Source organism: Anoplopoma fimbria, chromosome 10, assembly GCF_027596085.1.
Source record: "Anoplopoma fimbria isolate UVic2021 breed Golden Eagle Sablefish chromosome 10, Afim_UVic_2022, whole genome shotgun sequence".
Classification (NCBI taxonomy): Eukaryota; Metazoa; Chordata; class Actinopteri; order Perciformes; family Anoplopomatidae; genus Anoplopoma; species Anoplopoma fimbria.
Window position 1 is genome coordinate 22,532,987 of NC_072458.1, and position 23,987 is coordinate 22,556,973.

General features: G+C 38.0%; 1 protein-coding gene across 1 annotated transcript in view; it reads right to left on the reverse strand.

Moving 5' to 3' along the window:
- Positions 1-23,987, reverse strand: part of LOC129096850 (protein MTSS 1-like) — a 49,536-nt gene that overhangs the window by 10,717 nt on the left and 14,832 nt on the right. Inside the window, exons 4-7 of the mRNA XM_054605530.1 lie at positions 4,379-4,463; positions 3,293-3,384; positions 2,996-3,070; positions 1,808-1,819 (exon numbers count right to left, since the gene is read on the reverse strand). Of these exons, the coding sequence (XP_054461505.1) occupies positions 1,808-1,819; positions 2,996-3,070; positions 3,293-3,384; positions 4,379-4,463 (264 nt within the window). The remainder of the gene's footprint in view (positions 1-1,807; positions 1,820-2,995; positions 3,071-3,292; positions 3,385-4,378; positions 4,464-23,987) is intronic.

Sequence of the window (23,987 nt, forward strand, 5' to 3'; positions counted from 1 at the left end):
AATTGTCAACAAACTCCACAAAAAGTCATAAAAGAGTAAAGAATAAACACAATTACACAGAGCCCTAAAGTGACAAATTAGAAGCTAGAAATAAACCAACAAATCATTTCACTGCTCCTTTCCTCTATCATCTGTTAATCTCATCGTCTATTCTTCAGGACAGACATATAAACAAACATATAATTAAACTTCTTAATTCCTCCAGTGAGACACGAGGCCAACTTCTGTGGTCTACTCCAATTACACACAGAAGTTTTCTTGTTTATGAGGTTATTAAGAAATCTGATTACTGCAGAAAGCCGACTCGGCTACTTAACAGTAAATAAAAAGTAGTTTTTCTTTTAATCACTCTCTTCATCTTTAATCACATTCAGATGAATTCAAAAGGGAACTCCATCCTCCATCTTACATTCGTTCCAACTCATTAGAGATTTCCCTTCTTTTTCTCCCTCTCTCTCTCTCTCATTACATTCATTTCATTCCAATTCAAGTTCAATCCCGAGTTATATTTTCCTCCCTTTGAATCCTCTTCATCCCTCGTAACATTCTTTCCCACTGCAGAGGGAGTTCCTCGTGTTGTAATAACAGGCTGGAAAGTCTCGACCACATCTGAGGTTCCTCAGGGGTCAATCCTGGGTCCTGTTTATTTTGTCTTTAAAAAGGCTCAATTAAAAGCTGGAAGCCAACGACGTCCTTTTGTCGGCCCGAAACAACAGCAACCTCTTGTTTCTTGCTCATAAAAACGCTCGTTTTAGTGCCATGAATCAGACTTATAACTACTTATTCTGAAAGCAGACGACTTGATTTGGTGTTCTCACGTTTTTTTTGCAGCGAAGAGAGCAAACTCTACAGTTTTCTTTACTTATTATTCTTTGTTACAACATGTTATACTATCCTACTGTATGTTGTGCTGTGCTATGTTACTGTACACACTAGCCTGTCATGCTATGCTAAGCTATTGAACGACATATCTATGGTTATGTTATGCCGTTATACTGTAGTTTAACAGAAAATTACATAACAATTTTAATTAAATAGTTTGTAATTTATCAAGAAACAAGAGTAAGTAGTCATACTAATATGAATAATATGTTATTATGTGACTTTAAACACACAGAGTGTTTGGTTAAAGCTTTTCTTATCTGAAGGTTTTATGCGTTTTGCTGTTTTATATTATTGTTAATTTAATATATTTAGCAGTTGAAAGAAAAACATTATAATGAAGACAATCTTTCTGCCCTGACATTCCTTGTTGCTTATCGACCCACAAATATTAAAATATTAATATATCTGTGGTAAAGATAATATTATAAGATGAATCATCTGATGTTTTTCCAGATTGTTGTGTGGTGCGTTGGTTACCATGCTGTGTCACATGAAACAAGCTTTTCTTTTGATGTCTCTAGTTTAGCGTGACGATGCTCTTCTGTTGTGTTCGAGGCTTCGGTTGTGTGAGTCACACAAACATCTAAACAACATGGGAACATATTTCAGCCGACCCACGAGGGCTGGATATGATTTTAAGAAACAGCAGATGTGTGACGGAAAACGTGAGGCTGAAAGTTTCTGTCATAAAATCTCCCTCTTGATTCATCTGTTCGCCTCAACCTGCTACAATAATGTTTTATATTATGGATATATTATAAACCAAACTAAACCAAAAACTGGGGCAATTGTTCCAAAATACAAATACTGAGTATTTCCACACAAAACTAGTAGAGAAAGATTAATTGACGGCAGATAATAAAGTGTCTTAAAAATAATCATGGACAAAAGACATGAGCAAAAAAGTAAGAAAGCGACTTACCAAATACATCAGCTGGACAGAGCAGTGCATGATGGGACATCACAGGATGAGAAGAAAAAGAAAAAAATGATAAAAAACATTCACTTTTAAATATCTTTAGAGGTGTAAAAAGTACTCAGATCTTAAAATAAGTAATATTACAAAAGTAAAAGTCTCAAAGTATCAAAGTATTAGAATTATAGACTTGAAGTACCAAAAGTAAAAAATACTCATTATGCAGTATAATATATACTTTATTATTGAATTATAATGAGTCCATTAATATGTCCATCACTTTAATTTTGCAGCTGGTAAATCTGGAGCTCGTTTAAACTACTTTAAATATTATATATGTGAAATATCTAACAGATTTATTCATAATCTGTATTATTCATCTGACCGACTCAAACCCCAGACGCTCTGTTGGATTGCCCTGTGATAAAATACTTTTGGAGGCGTGTGCACGGACATATTACAGACATTTCTAGAGAAACAGATAAATCCATGTTGTCAGGCTTCATGTGATGTGTTTGTATCTAAAACAAGACAGAGCTATGGGCGGCTAGGGGGCGTGGCTCAGGTGTGTGTGAGACGAGACGGAGAGGCGAGTGTCTTCTAAACAACAATGGCGGCTCCTGAAGAAGGTAGATGCTGCATAACATCAGTTATATCAGAGCTGGAGAGAATTTTTCATAGAAAGAAGAGCTTTTTCTTGATGAAAAAAGTTGTTTCATAGCGACTGGCAACGGTCAGAGTTTGACTGACAGATGGTTCATCCAATAAACTGCCAAGTAGTTTTTTTGAAAGTACTTTCCAGTGACGGCTTCTCTTAGTGGCACAGAACCACTTGAGAATACTTATGGCAGCTAGTCTAGTTTTAATAATGCAGATATTTTATAGAAGTAATGACAGGTTCGGACAAATACATTGAAACATTCGTAAAATATATTGTATATTTAAGTTTGGATAACAGGGATCGACCCTTATGTTACACGACATTAATACCACTAATGATTTAATCATATCATGAATACCACAATAAAACCACTAATTATTAAAACATGACTCACTCCAACCAAACCATTCCCAGCTTTCCAACCCTTTCAAAACAGTGTTATTACAAATGCCATCGTGATGTTGAGGGGTTTTCTTGTTTTGGTTTTGTTAATAATTTCTCTTGAGTGATCAAAGCAGGAAGAGATTGCAAACCTTTCTTTGCTTTCTTCTGCAGCTTCAGAGTGTCTGAGGATCTCTTCTTGATCTCCTGACGGGCCTTCTTGTACTCTGTAGAGAAACACACCCACAAACACACAAACACACACAAACACACACAATAAGAGAAAGATGAACACACAGTGTGAGGCGTGCAGAGAAACTGTAGGAACATATTTCAGGTTAGACATGCAGACGTATGAACACAGAACACAGATATATGACGCATGGTGTCTGCTTTCACTTGTTGTCTGTGTGTTGTGTGTTGTGTGTTGTGTAGACTGTGTTGTGTACCTTTGGCGTGGTCCTTGTCCAGGGTGTTGGCTACTCTCTTCCACTCCTCCGTCTGCTCCTGTAGAGGGTTGATCAGACAGTCCAGAAACACCCTGCCGACACACACAAACAGACACAGACACACACACAAACAGACACACACAAACAGACACACACAAACTGTCAGAAAACAAAAGTAACAAATAATCTGCTACATAATCGAACCTGTAAAAAACATTGAGACAAAAATCTAGCTGGACTGATTTTCTACTTACTTATTCTTTCCCCCCCTTTTTATAAATATTTTTGTTTGATTTATTTTATTTATTTAATAGTGAATAATGTATACAAATAATAATAATAATAATAATAATAATAACAGCTATCAGTTACTTTATTATTATTATTATTACTATTATTATCACTTTTATTTATTTATTTATGAATACATTTATGTATTTTATAGTAAATAATGTTTACAAATGATATTACTAGCTAGTAAGTATCAGGTATTAATTCAAAAAGAAAAAGCTAAATGAAATGAAATGAGGAAAAAAAAAAAATATATATATTTTTTTACACCTTGATTGTAATAAGCTTCCACTTCTTGATCCAAACCAACGCTCTTGAATCCCAAAAAATACTGACTCAGCTAGAGCTTCTCAACTTCTCATTTTTCAGTTTGTCAGTTTGTCTTTCCCTCAGCACTGGGAGAGTTAATGGACTTGTGTAGAGAAAGGGAGATGAAGAGGAGGAGGAGGAGGAGGAGGTGGTTTAATTTTAGGATAAGGTAAATGAGGAAGAGGTGGAAGAAAAAGGGGGAGGATGGGGCGAGGTTCTCAGGCGTCTGATGCCGTTACAACAGGAAGCATGTTTTTTATAATAATGAGGTTAGATGGAAGCAAAGCCTGAACAGGAAGCGAGTGAGATGGAGAATGAGAAGCTGAAGCAGGAAGGAAGAGGAGGAGCTGGTTGCCATAGATGCTACACCTGTTCAACACACACACACACACACACACACACACACACACACACACACACACACACACACACACACACACACACACACACACACACACACACACACACACACACAGATCTACTCACATGGAGAACTGGCGGAGTTTGGCCTCGATGCTGCGGTGCCTCATGCACATCCTGGTGAGGGCTGAGCCGATGTCTCTGGTTCCTCCTGGAAGAGAACGCAGAGACACAATCTGTCAGAGTGTCGCTGTACAAACTCTTTGACTAACGGGTTGAAAACAGCTCAGAACGGAAACTGAAAAATCCCACGATTAGAAATATTAAAGAGCTGCAACGATAAGATGCTCCGTAGAAACATAATCGGCAAATATCTTAAAAATCGATTCATCGTTTAAGTTATTTTTCATGCAGAAATGGCAGAAAATGCTGTTTTCAGCCTTTAAAATATTGATTTTCATGCTTTTATCTGTTTATTATCAATTTAAACGGATTATCTTTGAGACATTTAAACACATCACCTTCGACTCTGAGAAATTGAGTCGAACATTGTTTTTTAGACAAAATGATTAATCGACTAATCTATGAAATAAATGGGCACATTAATCAACAATTAAACACTTCATAACACTTTCTCCAGTTTCACATTAATGTAACAGCTGCAGCAGTTAAAGGTTAAACGTTCCTCTTGTTCTGTTCTATTAAGAGCGTTGTAATAAATGTGTCAGATAGTTATCAGTTTAAATCACAGGTTCTCAACCCTTTTTGTTACTGAAGGCCCATTTATGATCATTAGAACCTTCTCTAAATGAGAAACAACATAACATTATAACAAAAAAAGAGAGAATTAAATGTGCAGTTAATTTGTGATATGCCTCTGTACTGTACTAACTTAGCATTCACACCAACATTCATACACCAAAGGCACAACCTTCTGGATAAATTCAGGGTTAAGCGTGTTGCCAAAGGACACATCGACATGAAATGGGGATCAAACTGCCGATGTTCTCATTGAAGGATGACCCGCTCTGCCTCTGAGCAGAAAGCCACTCATGTATTCAGGGTCAAACGCTTTGGAGCTTTTACTTTTGCAGGGTTGTTTAAAAAAAAAGGATCCAATTTGTATCTCTGACGGTGACGTCTAGCTAACTGTGAAAACACGTTATGTTTGATATTTAACACATTACTGGACATGGAAGTTATGCTACTTTTTTTTCTATTTATGTGAATTATTCAGTACATTTAGAGATAAAAATAACTTAATTACCCCAAAAATTATGTTTCTTAAATAAATAATAAATTTAATCTAACCGTGTAAACAAGAACAGCTGATTTAAATGATCGGAAAATGAGTTGGACTAAATAAAAAATACATTAAAATCCACATTTTTTTAGTTTTTAATTCTATTGATGAGCTAATAGGACGCCAGAAGAAAAAGAGACAATACGTTTGATAACTTTTTGTTGAAGAAGTCAGAAGTCAGAGGTCAGAGGTCGCTGATAGCGACTTGTTCTGAATGTGTCCCTTGCTCAAGGGCACTCCAGCTCGGTGGAGTGGAGCCCGTTAGAGAGCCGACTGTCAGAGCAGCAGAAGCTCCACAGGAAACCGAAGGTACCAGATGGTCGTCCTCTCTCTCTCTCCCCAAAAGAGCACTCCCTCCTGGGGGAAAGTTCAGCAGACCTCAGCCTGTCGGCCTGGAGATCCAACGTCAACCTCCAACGCACACACTCACACAATACTCTCTCCTAAAACCTTTTTTATACAAATACTGAAGAGAAAATTCACCTTCAACATTCATCATATCTATGTCTTTGATTTTGTACATTTTTCTATTAATTTCTGACAGTTTGTCCTATTTCATCAATATGTTTTATTGATTTACTCAGTTTCTCTTTATGGTCTTCTACTTATTCGTCTAGGGAGTGTTTAATGTCAATGAAGGGTCCCTGTGAGTATTATACATGAGTGTGTGTGTGTGTGTGTGTGTGTGTGTGTGTGTGTGTGTGTGTGTGTGTGTGTGTGTGTGTGTCTGGGTGGGGTAGTGAGCACTGCATTGCACCACTGACACCTCTTCCTCTCCTCTGCTCTTCCCTCTCTCCACATGTCCTCCTCTTCCTCTCTCTCTCTCTTACAAGAGAAAAAGGAGGGCAGAAACTAAGAGAACATCTTCCTCACCTTCATGTAAGAGTGATTTAATATTAATGTATATATGACCTGGATGTATCATTCATATGCTTGTTGACTGAGGACAAAGACGTGTTAAGTCATAAAAGACAAAAACATTTCATGTACAAATGCTTAAAACCAATCGTCTAAATAAATTGTATTAATCTAGTCGTCATTGTGTACTGCATTCCTGTTTGAAAACTTGGGGAAAAGTATTTAGTGCAAAACGTCCTGTTTGTAGTTGTTGTGGTGATGATTATATCAACAGGTGAAGTCTGATGTTGAAGTATAAATAAAGAGTATATCAGATTCATACTTTGTACATGATTTACTGAATATATACCTGTATTCACCTTCTGTCTGAAGCACCACATTGAGCGCCTGTCTCTTTAAGAGCCCCCCTCCATGTGACATAGGAAGGGGAGTCAAATGTGATTGGCTTATACGATCATTAAAAATACAGTAACGATACTGAAAATTACAATAAAGTACCGATATTGTCAAATATTTGACATAAATCTCTTTACAGTGTACAGTCAGGTTTTCAGAAGGACATTTTGGGGTTTGTATCTGAGTTTTCTGACCCCTGAATCTTTGCCCAGTACACCTTTTCTTCAGATGAACATCTGGGCGTCATCTCTTCTCACTCCAAACACTTTCCCTGCACTCATCCTGCATCCCCACCTCTCTCTTTACACCTCCTCTCTCCTCTTCCTCTCTCTCTCTCGTCTTACACCATCGACCCTCCTCTTTTCCCTCCCTCTTCCTGCTCTCTTCTCACCTTTACACGAGGCGTTACATCCTCTCTTCTCACCTCGTTTTCCTCCTCTCTGCTGCGCTCCTCTGAGAAACAAGGTGTGATACTTCTATATCAGTCCAGGCTGACTTCCCATCAGCCATTGGGGCCACGTGAAACCCTCTGCAGGCCGACAGTACTCAGTGTTTATGTTGCTAGTGGCAGGAAACCGGTATCTGGAGAAGCTTTTTCTACTAAAACGTGTAAAATCTGACATATAGAGGAGTCGAAGATGCTCCAACGCTGCAGCCTGAAGGTGTTTCCACAACATTTAAAGTCCAGGTACATCAACAAGAGAACAAAGATGGACTCAAATATCTAAAAAATAATCTAATATTAAGTGTTATGATTCATATTCAAGCCAAGAGTTACAATTCGAGAAGAATATTTCCAGCTGTGTGACATTATTTTACTCAACAAATGACAACATAACATTTTGATATCAGTGCTGCCCTTCCAGCCACAAAGGTTGATTCAATCATTTTATTATTAAATGTTTTAAATAAGTAAATGGAAATTTGTAGTAATTTTGATATAACTTCAAATTAAGTTTTAAAATTCTTGTATTCTTTTTCCCAACTCGTGACGTCGAAGCCGCTCTAGTTCAACACGAGCTTCCACCAGATTATTTATAAAGCACATTTCATTACACGTAAACTAAAAGTGCTTTACTTTTTCGGACAAATATACAAATGTAGGCATTAGTATTTGAATAAAGTGGTAAACATAAGCATAAAAAAACATGAAAAAATCACTTTTTTGCAATGACTGTCTACCACAAATACACATTATTTTATATCTTATGTTATGTTTTAAATTCCCTTAATGCTTTTCCTATCCTTCCTTTTTTATGTTGAAGGAAGCTTTATATCTAAGATTATCATTGACAACGACTGCTTCTCTGTAATTGTTGTGCACATGACGTTAAGCAAATACTTTAAATGAGTTTCTGTGTGTGTGTGTGTGTGTGTGTGTGTGTGTGTGTGTGTGTGTGTGTGTGTGTGTGTGTGTGTGTGTGTGTGTGTGTGTGTGTGTGTGTGTGTGTGTGTGTGTGTGTGTGTGTGTGTGTCCACGTCAGGATCAGAAACTTGATCATTTCAACAAAAACTGCTGACTGAAGTGTAAAAGGAATCTGATCCGATTCAGTATTTTCTCTTTCTGCCAAGAAGCTGCCTGAACAAGTTTCCAGCGACACATGAAGCTGCTCAGCCTGAATATTTCTCCAGCTGAGTCGGTGGTAATCGCTAACGGCAACAAGGTAACACAAGATGTATTTCTACCTTCAATTCTAGTCTCGTAACTGTCTCAATCAGTTCATTCATTTTGTCCAAAATAGATCCTTTTTAATGCTACTGTTACTGGGCCTTAATTATTAATAATAACAATAATAGTGACAATAATCAAAACAAAAATTATAATAAAAATTATAATAAAAATTATAATAAAAATTCCAAAATATATATTTTTTCAATGATGCTGTTACTGGGCCTTAATACAATAATAATAATAATAATAATAATGATAATAATAATAATAATAATAATAATAATAATAATAAAATATTATTATTATAATACATATTCCAAAATAGACTCTTTTAAATGATGCTGTTACTGGACTTTAATAAATAATAATAATAGTAATAATAACAACAACAATACAATTAATAAAACTTTAAAAAAATGATGTCTTTCAAAGTTAAAAGAACCAAACTATGAAAAACGGACAATAAAGAAAAAAACATTAGAATAAATAATTCCAAACATGAACTAATTAATTCAAATTAAATTGATCTAAAACGCTGAAATACAGAAAAGAGCTTCAGTTTCATGAAAACTGACTTGTGGCATTAATAAAAATATCACTGTAGTGATTGTTTAAGTTAATAAATCAGTTTAACAAGTTCAAATGTTTGGTTTTTAGTAAAATGATACAACTTAATGTAGTTTGGGATGTGTTAACAATAGTGATTTTTTTTTTCTGTCTCTATTTGGCAGTTTAATACTAAAAATTAGAGCAGGGACATGAAATAAGTTGATTCTTTTTTTTTTAATGTGAGTGAGTTCCTGTCCTGGTTTTAGCAGACTAGTTCGGTCGATTAGTTCCTGGTCAATTCAGCTGATTGACCCGACTGTGTGTGTGTGTGTGTGTGTGTGTGTGTGTGTGTGTGTGTGTGTGTGTGTGTGTGTGTGTGTGTGTGTGTGTGTGTGTGTGTGTGTGTGCGTTGACTGACACTGAGACCCGATTGACCTAAATTCAGTGGGACAGAGCAGCGTCTCTGTCTGAGCTGCAGCTGCAGACTGAACGGCCTGGAGGCTCCGGCTCATCTGCATCTGAGACCCAGCTCGAGCCGCTTCAGACCCTCAGAGGAAGTCCTGATCATGTCAGCGAGCAGCAGAAAGAGATTCAAGTCTGAACGTGTTCGTGACAGGATGAACTTTCTAGTAATTTCCCTTGTGTCTGTTTGTGCATGAAAAAAACTAATTTCCCCTGAAGTTTGTCTCAAATCTGCGACTGCATTTATTGATTTATGTCCAATTGTGAGTCTGAACAACTGAGTATTCCACTGATTTAACACTCTTATAACATTGACAGTAGGGCTAGTCAATGTATGGAAAATATATTAAATCAATATTGTTATTTGAGACTAGTGATCGTGTTAGAATTTGAATATTTTAATACTGCAAAAGTATTATCCTTGTTTTTAAAGGCTGCATTACAGTCAAATTATGTTATTTACTGAATTTGCTTGACAGTGGTAGCTGTGCTTTTATTTGCTTTGACCCACTTAGTCATTATATCAGCATTACTGATAATTATTCATCAAAAATCTCAACGGTCAACCCTACAGAAGCATTGTGTTATCGTTGTATTTGTTTACAATTTTTGGGGATATGTCATTTTCTCCATATCTATCAGTCTTAATTGTCAAACTCATAATCAACATTTGTTAAAAAAAGTTTTAGAATCGATGCAGCAGAATTAGAGATATTGTGTCTTTTACTCTATTTGTTCTTCTTCCTTGTCGAAACCTGCAGCCTACGTTACCCACAATGCAAGGTGATTCAGGTGAGTTATGCTAGCAGCGGCTAATGTAGCATTTAGCCCCCAGCAGAGATAAAGCAACGGCCTACAGAGGTCTCACTTCTCTCTAACTCCACACCTCTAGCTTTTTGTAGTTTTTAACCGAGGCGTCACTTATCAGACTTCACATAGCTCCATCTGGATACACTGGGATTTGTAAAACCAGTGGAGGTTCCCAGTGAGAGAGAGAAAGACCTTGAGAACAAATTAATGCAAGCAGCTTTGATTTTTCTCAAATTCTCAGCATGTAATTATTAAAACTGCATCAATACGAGGTTGTTTTTGTTTTTCTAAAAGGCTCTTATTAAATAAAATGTATTGAATATTATTATTAAAGGTTAAACTACAGTGAAGAGAGCTTCCAGCAGGACTGTGAGTATAATCCAGCCGTCAGAGTCTGATCGTAACCTTAATTTAATAAGTTGCACACAGTGATCTGACGTCTCTCAAAGAGTGTCGAGCTTCACGGTGAACAGTCGTGACCCGGAATCTGAGACTGGAATCTATAAACCGGCCTCCCGACTGGGATGTGAAGTCAGCCGTCACATCCCAACAGGAGCCGCTCCACACAAGCACTGGTGGAACTGGGCTGAGGAACCGGAGCAGCTGAAGACACAGACACACACACACACACACACACACACACACACACACACACACACACACACACACACACACACACACACACACACACACACACACACACACACACACACACACACACACACACACACACACACACACACACACACACACACACACAGCGGGACAGACAGTGAATCACTGTCCTGTATTGGGAGACTATATTTCTCGCCTTGTTGCTACAGGGAGGTTACAACTGCAGAGCTATTTTTGAGAACTGGAGCATGATGGGAAGAGGAGAGAAGAGGAAGAAGAAGAAGAAGAAGAAGAAGAAGAAGAAGAAGAAGAAGAAGAAGAAGAAGAAGAAGAAGAAGAAGAAGAAGAACAGAGGACGGGATGAAACTATAGAAAGCAAGAATATATAAGAAGACAGGAAGAACACAAGAAGACGGTTTTGTTCAGTGGTCACTACTGTACTCTGGCTGTCACTCAAACTGTGTGGGCGGGACTTAGACATCTTGCTTTGCCCTTCAGGTGTTTTCAGGTTCTAGGTGACGAGGATAAGAAGATGTAAAGAAGGAGAAGAAGGAGAACAAAAAGAAGAAGGAGGAAAATGAGGAGGAGGAGAAGAAGAAATAAGGAGGAAGAATGAATAGAAGTTAAAGAAGAAGAAGAAGAAGAAGAAGAAGAAGAAGAAGAAGAAGAAGAAGAAGAAGAAGAAGAAGAAGAAGGACAGAGGAAGGGATGAAATCTTAGTTAGGAAGAAGAAGCAGAAGAAGAATGTTTAGTCTGTAGCTGTCACTCAAACTGTGTGGGCGGGACTTGGACTGCTTTCGTTGCCCTTTTCTGTTGAGGTTTTTTCAGTTTCTAGTTGACGCTCTTTTATTTGTGTTCTGTGACTCTTCAACAGGTGAAACCACGAAAACAAACATGTAAAGCCCTCAAATCCAGACCACACACACACACACACACACACACACACACACACACACACACACACACACACACACACACACACACACACACACACACACACACACACACACCAAAATAAACTGAGATAGAGAACCATGATGGTTGTGGGTTGCCACCTAGAAGGAGAAGAAGGAGGAGGAGAACAAGAACATGAACAAGAAGCAGAAAAGGGAGGATGAGAAGAAGAAGATAAAGAAGAAGATCAAGAAAAAGGAGAAAAATGAGGAGGAGGTGGAACACAAGAAAGAGAAGAAGAAGAAGAGGAAGAAGAAAAAGGAGGAAGAAGAAGTAGTTCAAGAAAATGAAGAAGGTGAAAAGGGAGGAGATGAGGAAGAAGAAAAAGTAGAAGGAGAGTGAGGAGTAGAATAAGGAGAAGGAGGAGAAGAAGAAGAAAAAGGAAGAGATCAAGAAAAGGAGAAAAATTAGGAGGAGGAAAACAAAAGATAAGAAGAAAAAAGAGGATGAATAAAGGAGAAGTTCAAGGAGATGAAGAAGGAAAAAAGGGAGGAGGTGAGGAAGAAGAAAAAGGAGGCGGACTAGAAGAAGGAGGAATTGAAGGAAGATGAAAGAGAAGAAAAGAAGATGAAGAACTTCATTTGGACGACACAAAGCATTCCTATCTTCATGTTTTCATGGTCTGATCTCGGTTATATTTCATCATCACTTTAACACAATAACATAAAAAGTTTTGATGTTTTGATGTCACAGTTTGCTGCAGTCTGATTGGCTGAACTGCCGGCAGCATTAACCAATCAGGTTAATGGCCAAACAGCTGCATAGCGTTGCTCGGTGGTTGCATCAGTCAGCATCTCTCTCTCTCTCTCTCTGTGTGTTCATACATCCACAAGGTCACTCTACCTCTTATATACGTCTCACGTGTCAACAAGCAGAACGTGTTGCTGTCGTCCGTCTCTTTAATGGTGAACCATGAAACACAAAGCTAAAGCTAATTAGCAACACGAAGCTGCATTCAGACTTCTGTTTAACAGGAATTACAACTCACAGAAACTGGTTTCTTTATGAGAGCTTTAAGATAGAAAAGGGAGAAGAAGAAGAAGAAGAAGAAGAAGAAGAAGAAGAAGAAGAAGAAGAAGAAGAAGAAGAAGAAGAAGAAGAAGAAGAAGAAGAAGAAAAAAGCCCTCTATTACTTATTATTGATATTATTAATAATTTTACTTTTATGTTTGGTTGTTGTTATTCTTATTAATATAAAAAAAATACAATAAGAGTAAAAAAGAATTACTCTTTTTTAAGTTTTAAGTTTTAGCAGACTAGTTCGGTCGATTAGTTCCTGGTCAATTCAGCTGATTGACCCGACTGTGTGTGTGTGTGTGTGTGTGTGTGTGTGTGTGTGTGTGTGTGTGTGTGTGTGTGTGTGTGTGTGTGTGTGTGTGTGTGTGTGTGTGTGTGTGTGTGTGTGTGTGTGTGTGTGTGCGTTGACTGACACTGAGACCCGATTGAACAACGCGAAAATGTTCACATTTATATAACCAGACTATATAATTAACAAATCATACAGGCTTCTCTTTCTTAATATAGTTGTAGGGACGGTTAGTGAATTAATAATGCAACAATAAATACAACATTTAGAATTGATGTGAAGTAACGAGAACCAATAGATGTCTCGTTTTTTACCACTAAACAGCTTTTAGAGTGGAAGGACTTCATGCATGTTTCTCAATCACTCTGATGAACAATTAATCATTCATACTATGTCAGGAACAAATCCATGTTCAATAACCTTGTACCTTTAGATTCTTAATTATATACATACAGATATCCCACCTTCCTCTCATACATAAAGTATCCTGTTACAACCTTTCCATATGTATTCAAGCATCTTTGCACTTTTATCTCGATTTCATTGTCATTGTTTTTATGTTTTTCTGTTCACATATATATACGTTTGCATTTTATATCTAAGTGTACGTAATAGTTAAATGTTTATGAACATGTTTCTCTTTAAACTTGTTTATTTGTCATTTCCTGAGTATTTAGTGATACAGATTCCTTGTATGCATACACAAACATGGCCAATAAAGCTGATTCTGGTTCCGATGAGTCGACGTCATGAATCAATTCAACCCGATGATGCAATCTGTGAATATTCCATTTCCTCATTTGGAGAAAAACGTCGACAAACAGTCTTAAACATCTGATTTGAGAAACAAATCAAATGTTCTTGCAGTCAGTACGTAAAGCCTCGTTGGCCTTCTCCTTTGAGAGGGTCACCGGTACATGTGAGGTGGGAGGTTCTTTGGCGAGCCCCGTTAGAGGAGTAAACTGAATTCCTCAACGTTCCTCAGAGGTCGACGAGGTCGTACGGTCCTGGAATACCACACACAGAACCGGGAGGGGAGCAGTCCAGAGATGCCAGTCTTAGGATTCCTTCTGCAGCATGTGTGTGTGTGTGTGTGTGTGTGTGTGTGTGTGTGTGTGTGTGTGTGTGTGTGTGTGTGTGTGTGTGTGTGTGTGTGTGTGTGTGTGTTGTGTGAGGGGGGGTTTACAGTACGGTCTTAGGATTCTTTAAATAGGCGTCCTGGGAATGTCTCCCCTCTCTCATTACGTGCTGTAGTTACTGATGTATCAGTTTGCTGCTGTCGGGAATTTTTACTATCACGTCTCCAAACATGACGGACGATGCTACATTTTAGGATTTCTTGTTTTATAACTCCTAATATTTAAGTTTGAGTCTCTGGATCCCCAAGTTTATGGATCACACATGCAAACTTTCTCTAATCAGTCCGGTTTCGTACATTTCTGTTGAGCTGTTATAGCCGGTATCCTGGTGGGAGCGCTGGTTGTCATGGACACCGATAACTGTCAATCATCAGCAGTGAGACAGCTGCCGTCCTGTCAGCTGCTGAGAATCAATGAGCTGCTGCAGGTAGAGGACAGAGATTATATGTGTTTATGTTTTAAGTGGCTGCATTAAAAAGATTTGGTCACGTTTTCACCGTTAATCTCAAACAGGTGAAAACGACTCTGAAGGTTACGTCACCACCAGAGTTTATCAGCCTGAACGGGTGGAGGTTTGGATTTGAGACTAAAGTTGGTGGTGTTTTTATTTGTTGTCTTTGGTATAATTAAGTTATATTTCTGAGTTGGGTTTCAAATAATCAAAAGACTTCATGTACTTGTGTTTAGGTTGTTCAGTAATGTTAAATATTATGGTAAATTGAGTGCATCCACACGATTTTGGATTTAAGTTAAAACAAAAAGAATCTTTGTGATTTTTACAGTTAGGAAACAAACATGTTTAATGTAAGAAGAATATTCTTCAGTGGCCTCACATTTAAAAAAGCCGTTGAGAAAAAAACATTTCCCATATTTCAGAAGTTCTGTACATTGAAGAAGTAAAGCCAATGTTTGAGAAAAAAACAAAGTTTGAGTATCATCAGTCATAATATCAGTCATAAATGTGGGGTTAAGAATTAAAATGTTACAATAAACATGTGTTATTTTTAAGGTGTAGCGTCATTATGTTGGACTAATGAAAAATATTTGTGTATCACTGAACGGAATCGGAAAATTCGGACTTTATTCAGACAGTGTTGAACTTTTATCTGAAACATTATTACTGTTTTCCTCTAAATTATCAGAAAAAACAAGATTATTATGGAAACTTTATTTGTCAATTAACCATTAACATCTACTTATACTGCCAACTATTCAACAGGTCATTTTCAGAATTAAGTAATTCATTTTTCATCCTATAAAAGATCAAATACGATCATTAACAATTTAAGGTAATGTCTTTAAATCCCTTGTTTCGTCCCGCCAACAATCAAAACAAAGGTTTTCAAGTAACAACGATGTTAAACAGAATAAAAACACTTAACTAAAGTAAGAAGTACAAAGTTTTGCACATGTTTACTGCATATGAACCGCATTTGCATTATCACTTGTCTCGTTATCTCTCTCATGATTCCGTGAACTTTAAAAACACACGGCGGCAGATTTATCCGCCTCCGAGGAGCTCAGGAGGAATATTTATGGAGACGTTCATGAGCAGCTGAGAAAACACAACCAACGACCAACTGGCTCAGAGGAGGACACGGAGACAAACCCACCTCCCATCCATCACACACACCGTCAGACACTCCCTCACACACACACACACACACACACACACACACACACACACACACACACACACACACACACACACACACACACTTATGAGACGGGTGGAGACACGTTTCTATCAGAGGAACTGGAATGCAGAAACAAAAACTCTCTGATATCAGAGGCTCTTTAATCCCAGCGTTTTAAAACAACGTCCAGCAGCCTCCACGAGTCTCAGCCAACACACACACACACACACACACACACACACACACACACACACACACACACACACACACACACACACACACACACACACACACACACACACACACACTTTGAACTGAGATTAAAACAAAGTAAAGGGAGCGTTTGATTTGTTTGACCCGAGCTCCCCCCCCCTCCCTCCTGAGCAAAACCAGAGCTCTTATTTCACCGCTAATCTGTAGTCTGAAAACGTTGGCAGGCTGACTGTGAACACCCCGTGCACTCTGAGTGTGTTGGTGTGTGTGTGTGTGTGTGTGTGTGTGTGTGTGTGTGTGTGTGTGTGTGTGTGTGTGTGTGTGTGTGTGTCAGAGAGCTGCACCTGAATGCTAAAAGCTTGCCATCACATCACAGTTCAACCTCGTCTGCAGAGATGCTGCGTAGATTGCTGAAGTCTCAGTGAAAGAAGGACTCCAAAATGACCAAATAGTGTAAAAGAACGACGCATCGGTAGTCACCTGAAGTATACACAGCTGTACTGGGGTTGTTATTCTCGATATAAACTATAAATGACAAACTCACCTAACTTCAGTTTCTCTTTAAACTAGTATGGCCTCCTCAGTGGCTTATTAAAATGGTTGAAATCATAATTTGTGTGATAAATTTGTTAAAAATAAGGGAATACGTATTTGGAATTTGGTCTCTGAAACCAAGAGCCGACACTCGATAACAGATTAATAACCGTTAATAGAAAAGATAAGTGCTTTGCATGCAGGAAGCTGTGGTTGAAGTGCTAACAAGCCACAACGTTAACCAATGCACAAACCAGACGGACAACTCAGAATCTGATGCTTCCTGTGTTAAAGCTGCATTCTCTCTCCTGTCCACCAGGGGGCGACTCCTCTGGTTGTATAGAAGTCTATGAGAAAATGACTCTACTTCTCTCTTGATTTATTCCCTCAGTAAACATTGTAAACATGAGTTTATGGTCTCAATCTCTAGTTTCAAGTCTTCTTCAATACAGCATGATGTTCATTTAGTAAACGATGCTCCATTTAGAGTCAAACAGATTTCAAGATTGCGACGGCGAAATCATCAAGGCATCAAATCGTCAATCCACAAAAAAGTAAACATTTAGTCACGGGAGTCACACCTGGTTGATACATACAAAGTCAAGCTAACGCAAAGCTTGCTCTTTTCCTAAACCTTACAAGTGGTTCCAACATGTGGAGTTTATTGTATATTTCTGCATGTAACGAGTACTTTACCATCTTTTTCTAAACCTAACTAAGTCGTTTCTTGTGAAGACTGAGTGCATTTAACGAGCAAAGAATTGACACCTGTTGCTGGAAAACCCAAGATAAAAGAGGAGTGACTTTTACGTTAGCTGTTAGCTCCGTTATTTAGCCAAGCAGGACGGTGTTAACAGCTAGCAGCTAACGTTAACTTGCTCTCCTTCTGCAGATTCCAACACAGATTCATTGTGTACGATGCAGCATTATGGAGGAAATGCATCACTGAGACGACAGAGAAACGAGGAACACGACCGTCATGCTTTTAATCATTTTGGCACACACTATCGGTTCTCGTGATATCCGTTCTGTATGTTTACGTAGTGTTCATAAGTGACCAACTGTCCTAAGAGAGTATTATTTTTGTGTCATTCATTGTGTTTTTCATAAATTAAAAGCAGAAAGAAGCAGCAAAAAAAAATCATATTCAATGTTAAAAACATCCAAAAGCTTCCAGCTCCTCCAAAAAGCTGAGCTGTGAGTTCCCCCTCACATTATTCATCATTAATTCATCTAAAAGTCTCGGCTGTAATTATCGACAGTAACCACGGCAACGTGTTGACAGTAAACACAAGAGTGCAGAACAGAAAAGCTTTCAGAGAGAAAAAAGAGAAACAAAAGACGTAATAACTTAATAACTGAGGGAGGGAAGGTGTACTTTATCACACACACACACACACACACACACACACACACACACACACACACACACACACACACACACACACACACACACACACACACACACACACACACACACACACACACACACACACACACAGCTGACTATTACATCCTTTTAAAGACTCCTTGGAGAAAAGAAACTGCAAGTCTAAAGAGGTAAAAGAGGTAAAGTTCAGCAGTTCCACAACAATCATTTTGTCTTTAAAGTGTCAGAACATTGAAGACTTTAAAGAGCCAGAGGACAAATAAACACAATATATTTAGTTTACTATAAAATAAGAGAAAAGAAAACAGCAAATTCTCCCATTTGAGATACTGGAACCGAAAATATATTATATGATATTTTTGCTTGAAATATGACAAATGAAGAGGAAATTCCTTGTATGTGAAAAGCTACTTTGCAGTAAACATGATTCTGAATAATCGATCATTTTCTGTCTGTAAACTTTTTGATTTATCAGATAATTGTTTACGCTCTACAGACATGACTTTACTTTTTAAATGTATTGTTTCAACTAAATAAGTACATTTCATTTAAATATTTTTTTCCATAATATAAAGTGTGTTCTTTAAAATAAAGATTTTTTTAGAGATAGTTTCCTGCATCCTATTTCAGATAAGAATTTTTTTTTTGTGTGGAAAAATGACACATCGAACTGTGTTTTAAGATACTTTATAAAAAAGGAAATGAAAATATTTAAAGAAACAGAAGATTCTATTCAAGTTATTTCTATAATTTCTATTTTGTGATGCTGAGATGAACATCTAATGATGATACTGTAGCTTCAGGTGTGTGTGTTGTGTCAGTAATGAACTGTGTGGGAGGTCTATGTTGACGGTAGTGTTTTCAGGTGTGTGTGTGTGTGTGTGTGTGTGTGTGTGTGTGTGTGTGTGTGTGTGTGTCTGTCTGTCTGCTACCAAAAGCCTGTCCGGGCAGCTCTCTCGCTCTTCTGTGATTGGCTGTCGCCTGTTGAACCAGACACACTTTGATCCTCCCATCACACACACACATCCCATCAACACACACACACACACACACACACACACACACACACACACACACACACACACACACACACACACACACACACACACACACACACACACACACACACACAGCTCTATTCTCTAATCCAACAGGAGTCAAATGTAAATTATTAAAATGTTATATTTCTTAGTATAAAAAACTTGTTTGAACTCAGTTTTTTTGAGGTGCTGTTTTGGTATCTTACCAAAATACTGAAAGCATGATGACAACACTCAGAACTAAATATGAATCTGATACCACATGATTCTACTACAAACAAACACACCAAACAAAAGAGTATTTCCTCTCTCTCTCTCTCTCTCTCTCTCTCTCTCTCTCTCCATATCTAAGAAATACACCAACAACTATTCACATTATTAAAGCTACGTTGAACTGCTTTTACAGGCGTCATGCTGAACACAGAGAGGAGAGGAGAGGTTATAAAAATGTAAATATTCAAAATCTATATCATTTTTTTCAAATACTTGGAGAAATATTGTGTAATTATGATTCCATTGTTGTCCAATTTTTGTAAAATAAACTATCGAAGAAATACAAGCAGCTTTATTATGATTTAGGGCTTTATAGTTGTGTTACATAAGTGCAAAAATGAGGCCACAGAGAGTGAAATGTGGGGTTGAGAGGTTTAAGTAAAAAATAAATTCCAGCTGTTGTTTTTGTCATGAATACTTTCCCACAGAACAAGAATATTACTCTGCAAAAACGCGAAAAAAGCTTAATATGTCTGAGCTTTTGCACCACGATTAAAAGCATCAACCAATCACCAGATTCTACCTTTCACAATAAAAGCCCAAGACATATGATATGAAGGCCTCACAGCAGAGAGTTCATCTCTGCAGTGTGAATTATTAAACAGCTGCTCGACCTTTACGAATGGATCTGACCTCCTGCTGGTCACCTTCGCCACCACAACCACCATAACCACCACCACCACCGCTCTCAGGAGGGACGAGCATCAAACCACCGGGCTCTCTCTCTTTTTTACTTCACTTCTGAGTAACTCTTTAATATTTATTTTATTTTTTACATCCTTCTAGTTTGTTTCATCTTTTTCCTTTTCAGGATTGACTCTTTTTTATCAACCATTTTCCTCAAGAGAAGCATGAAGATACAGGCTGAAAGAATAAACCTACATGAATTAACCTCGTGTTACAACCATGTCCGTCCCTCCTCGTCTTCCTCCACTGAGACCTGCACAGGCCGAGTCCAGGCCTGCAGAGGGAGCGCTTAATTATTCTCTCTCATGCTCCCTCAGATGGGTGGGGCCTCATTACTAATTAGTAGCCGTTTGTGCAGGGGATGAAAAGAACACACACACACACACACACACACACACACACACACACACACACACACACACACACACACACACACACAGCCTCACCTGCTGGGCGTCCTGGTTAATAATTCAAACACACCCTCTGGCTGACTCACAGACAAACAGCTGGTGTATCTCTATAGAGACACATTATTATGAGAAATAAAAGATTATCTGGTCTGATATAACAAATCATCACCAACTAGGTTTATTGTTCTTAGTTTTTGGCAATAAAAGTTAAATGTTTTTGCAATTTCCATTTTGTTATATTTTTTATTTTATGTCCTTATTTAAGAAATTTTAAGTAAAAAAAATATATATATATGTATGTTTTTTAGACTATAATATCTGTTTTTATTCCACTTTGTTATTTTCTGGGATTTATTTGAAAATAAAAATATTTTGTAAAAAAAAAAAAAAAAATATACACAAAAAGTTATTATTATATTAATTAATTTTATAAAAAATACTGCTTTATTTTTCGTAAAATAAAAAAATACTAGACCCGCAGTGATTAATTGTCAACAACATATTAATCACCAATAATTTTTGAAATCGATTAATCCATAAATATGAATATTTTCTGTTTTCTTTATTCCTTTATGACAGTAAACTGAATACCAGCTTTTCACATGACAGAGATGAAATATGTTACATCCCAGCTGTGTGTGAGCAGGCATAACACTGGTGGAGAACCTCTCCCAGTAGATGCTGTTCTCCACTGCTGGTTCTGTACGCGGAACCGTGTCTCCATTCATTTGCATTAATTAGACGTACAGAACGTCTACATGCTCTCTCCGTGTGTGTGTGTGTGTGTGTGTGTGTGTGTGTGTGTGTGTGTGTGTGTGTGTGTGTGTGTGTGTGTGTCTCTCACATTCTCTGTGACGTCAAAGCAGGCAGCTGCTGCCGTTGCCGCGGCGACGCCATACCATAATGAGGCCCTTTAAGACCACACACTGCTGCAGGCAGTCAGTTCAGTTATGCTCTCATGAAGAAAACACCTGACTGATCAGGTTTATCTTCTTTTATCTGCAGAAATCTACAATCACGTGATTAATCACTTTGTTATTTCCAATGTATTAATTATGAAGTTTGTCTATATATTTTTACCACAAGTATTCATATAAATCAATAAATAACACTACCACTTTTGTCCATAGGGGCCGCCAAATCAATACAAAATGAAAGTTCCTCGAAGTAGCTTTAACTTAAAGAAAAATAAAAAAAACATCACTATATCATCAACTTCCATACATCAAAAAGTGACCTGACATTAATCACATTTACATGTACATATAATAAAATATGCCCAATGTGAAAGTTCACTCTAATTTACGCACTCATTTTCAATTTCACAGATATGTCATGATCTGATCCTGAATTATTAATCCTTGTATGATTTATGTTTCGTTATAAAATATTCAATGTAACACATCAATCCCTTATTTCCATCTTTTAGTCCCTTTCTTTGCCTCTTATACAAACAGACAGAAATAAATCTTTCCATCACTGGCTGCTTGTGAAATTCTACAGAGAGCTGAAAAGCTTGATGTGAAGTTCAGAGGAAATGTGAGATGGTTCAAAGTAAAGCAGCGACTGACAGCGAAGCTCCGGTTTCCTACTGGACCCTGAAGTATGGGAGCACATAGCTACTGTGTGAGTGGTATACAGTAAAATGAGGGTATGAACATTATTAATATGAGCATTAAAAGAAGCATCATGACAATTAAAAGAGATAAAAAAAAGAGTATTAAGCTGTATGTCTTAAAGCTGCATTCTCTCTCCTGTCCACCAGGGGGCGACTCCTCTGGTTGTATAGAAGTCTATGAGAAAATGACTCTACTTCTCTCTTGATTTATTCCCTCAGTAAACATTGTAAACATGAGTTTATGGTCTCAATCTCTAGTTTCAAGTCTTCTTCAATACAGCATGATGTTCATTTAGTAAATGATGCTCCATTTAGAGTCAAACAGACCATAAAGCAGGGGATGCTTTAGGGCGGGGCTACACACTGATTGACAGGTCGACACCAGAGACGTATACGGCGTCTCTACGTCACTCCTCCACATTTCAAATATGGTAACTTCTGTTCTTTGGTTGCAAAAAAATAACAACATGGCGACAGCCGTAATCCAAGATGGCGACGGCCAAAACGATGAACTCGAAGCTTCAAAACATCAGTCCACAAACGTCAACTTCTTATATTCTGTCATCTATGTGTCATCTAAAAAACCACATCACTGTTTCTCTTCACTTTAGGTACCAAAGAAACAGCTGATGGTGTAAATATAAATATATACAAATATTTTCTGTGTGAACCTCTGATCTGACCTTGATGAAAACCCTAAAGTATGTTCTGCCATGTGGACACTGCAGATATGACATCACTCACCTGCGACTGAGATGATATCATTAAATGACAAGCTGCCAAAGGAGGCCATCTGTGAGGACACACACACACACACACACACACACACACACACACACACACACACACACACACACACACACACACTAACACACACACTGCAGATACTGACTGCAGCAGCATCCACAGGGACCCTGTTCTTTTCTAACTTACATTGCTTTGTCAACAATACTTGGTACAAGCTGTGTGTCATGTTTACAACCGTCAAAATGAAATCACTTCCTGTCTCTCAATGTCAGTCATCCTTGAGAAGATTCTTTTTTCTCCCGTAGAGGACGTGAAGCTACGAGACGACACAGAAATCTTTACAGGATCATCTGAATAAAACAATGAGCATCTTTTGCATAAATGCTTCTCATTCATTTTAAAAATAAAGATAAAAGCTGCAAGATAAGGAAAGGAAAGAACTACAAATCCCAGAAAACACTGCGGTCAGAGACATCCACTCACCGGCTGCTATTTAGTTGCTACTGATGAATGAAGTTAGAGGTTGAGCATAACATTTACGTGACCTTTGGGTCAGATTTTGATCAAAACAAGCGTTCTGTAAATGTGGTTTTATTATTTAACATTTTAAGCTGCAGCTGCCGAGGCTCATGGGTAATGTAGTACCTTTCAACATACCCAAGAGATCAAAACGTGATGTTTTTTAAGGCCAAATGTGGCGGAATGAGAAGAAATCCCTGCAGCTGAACATCTGGCGGACAGACGGCCGTTATGGCTCCACGTTTACGACCGTGTTTTTAGAGAGATGTTTGAATTCATCACATATGAATAAATAAAGGTTACGTCACCGTTTAAGAGAAGTTATGGTGGATTCATGTACAAAGTATTCTCAGTTCAGGAGCTGTGATTTGCCTCTGAGGAGGACCAGCGGGAGTTTTATTCTCCTGCAGCTTCACGTCAGCTCCATATGCCGCTCAAACTGCATGCTGGGAGCGTTTTAACCCCCAACAGCAACATCTGGCCTTTACAGCCTTCTGTGGCTCGTAAGCTTCTGTAGAGACCTGAGAGAGAACGGGATGAACCCGAGGATGTATCAAGGGTCCACTTCAGTTTACTGCAGTTCAAAGACGGAGAGCAGATGGA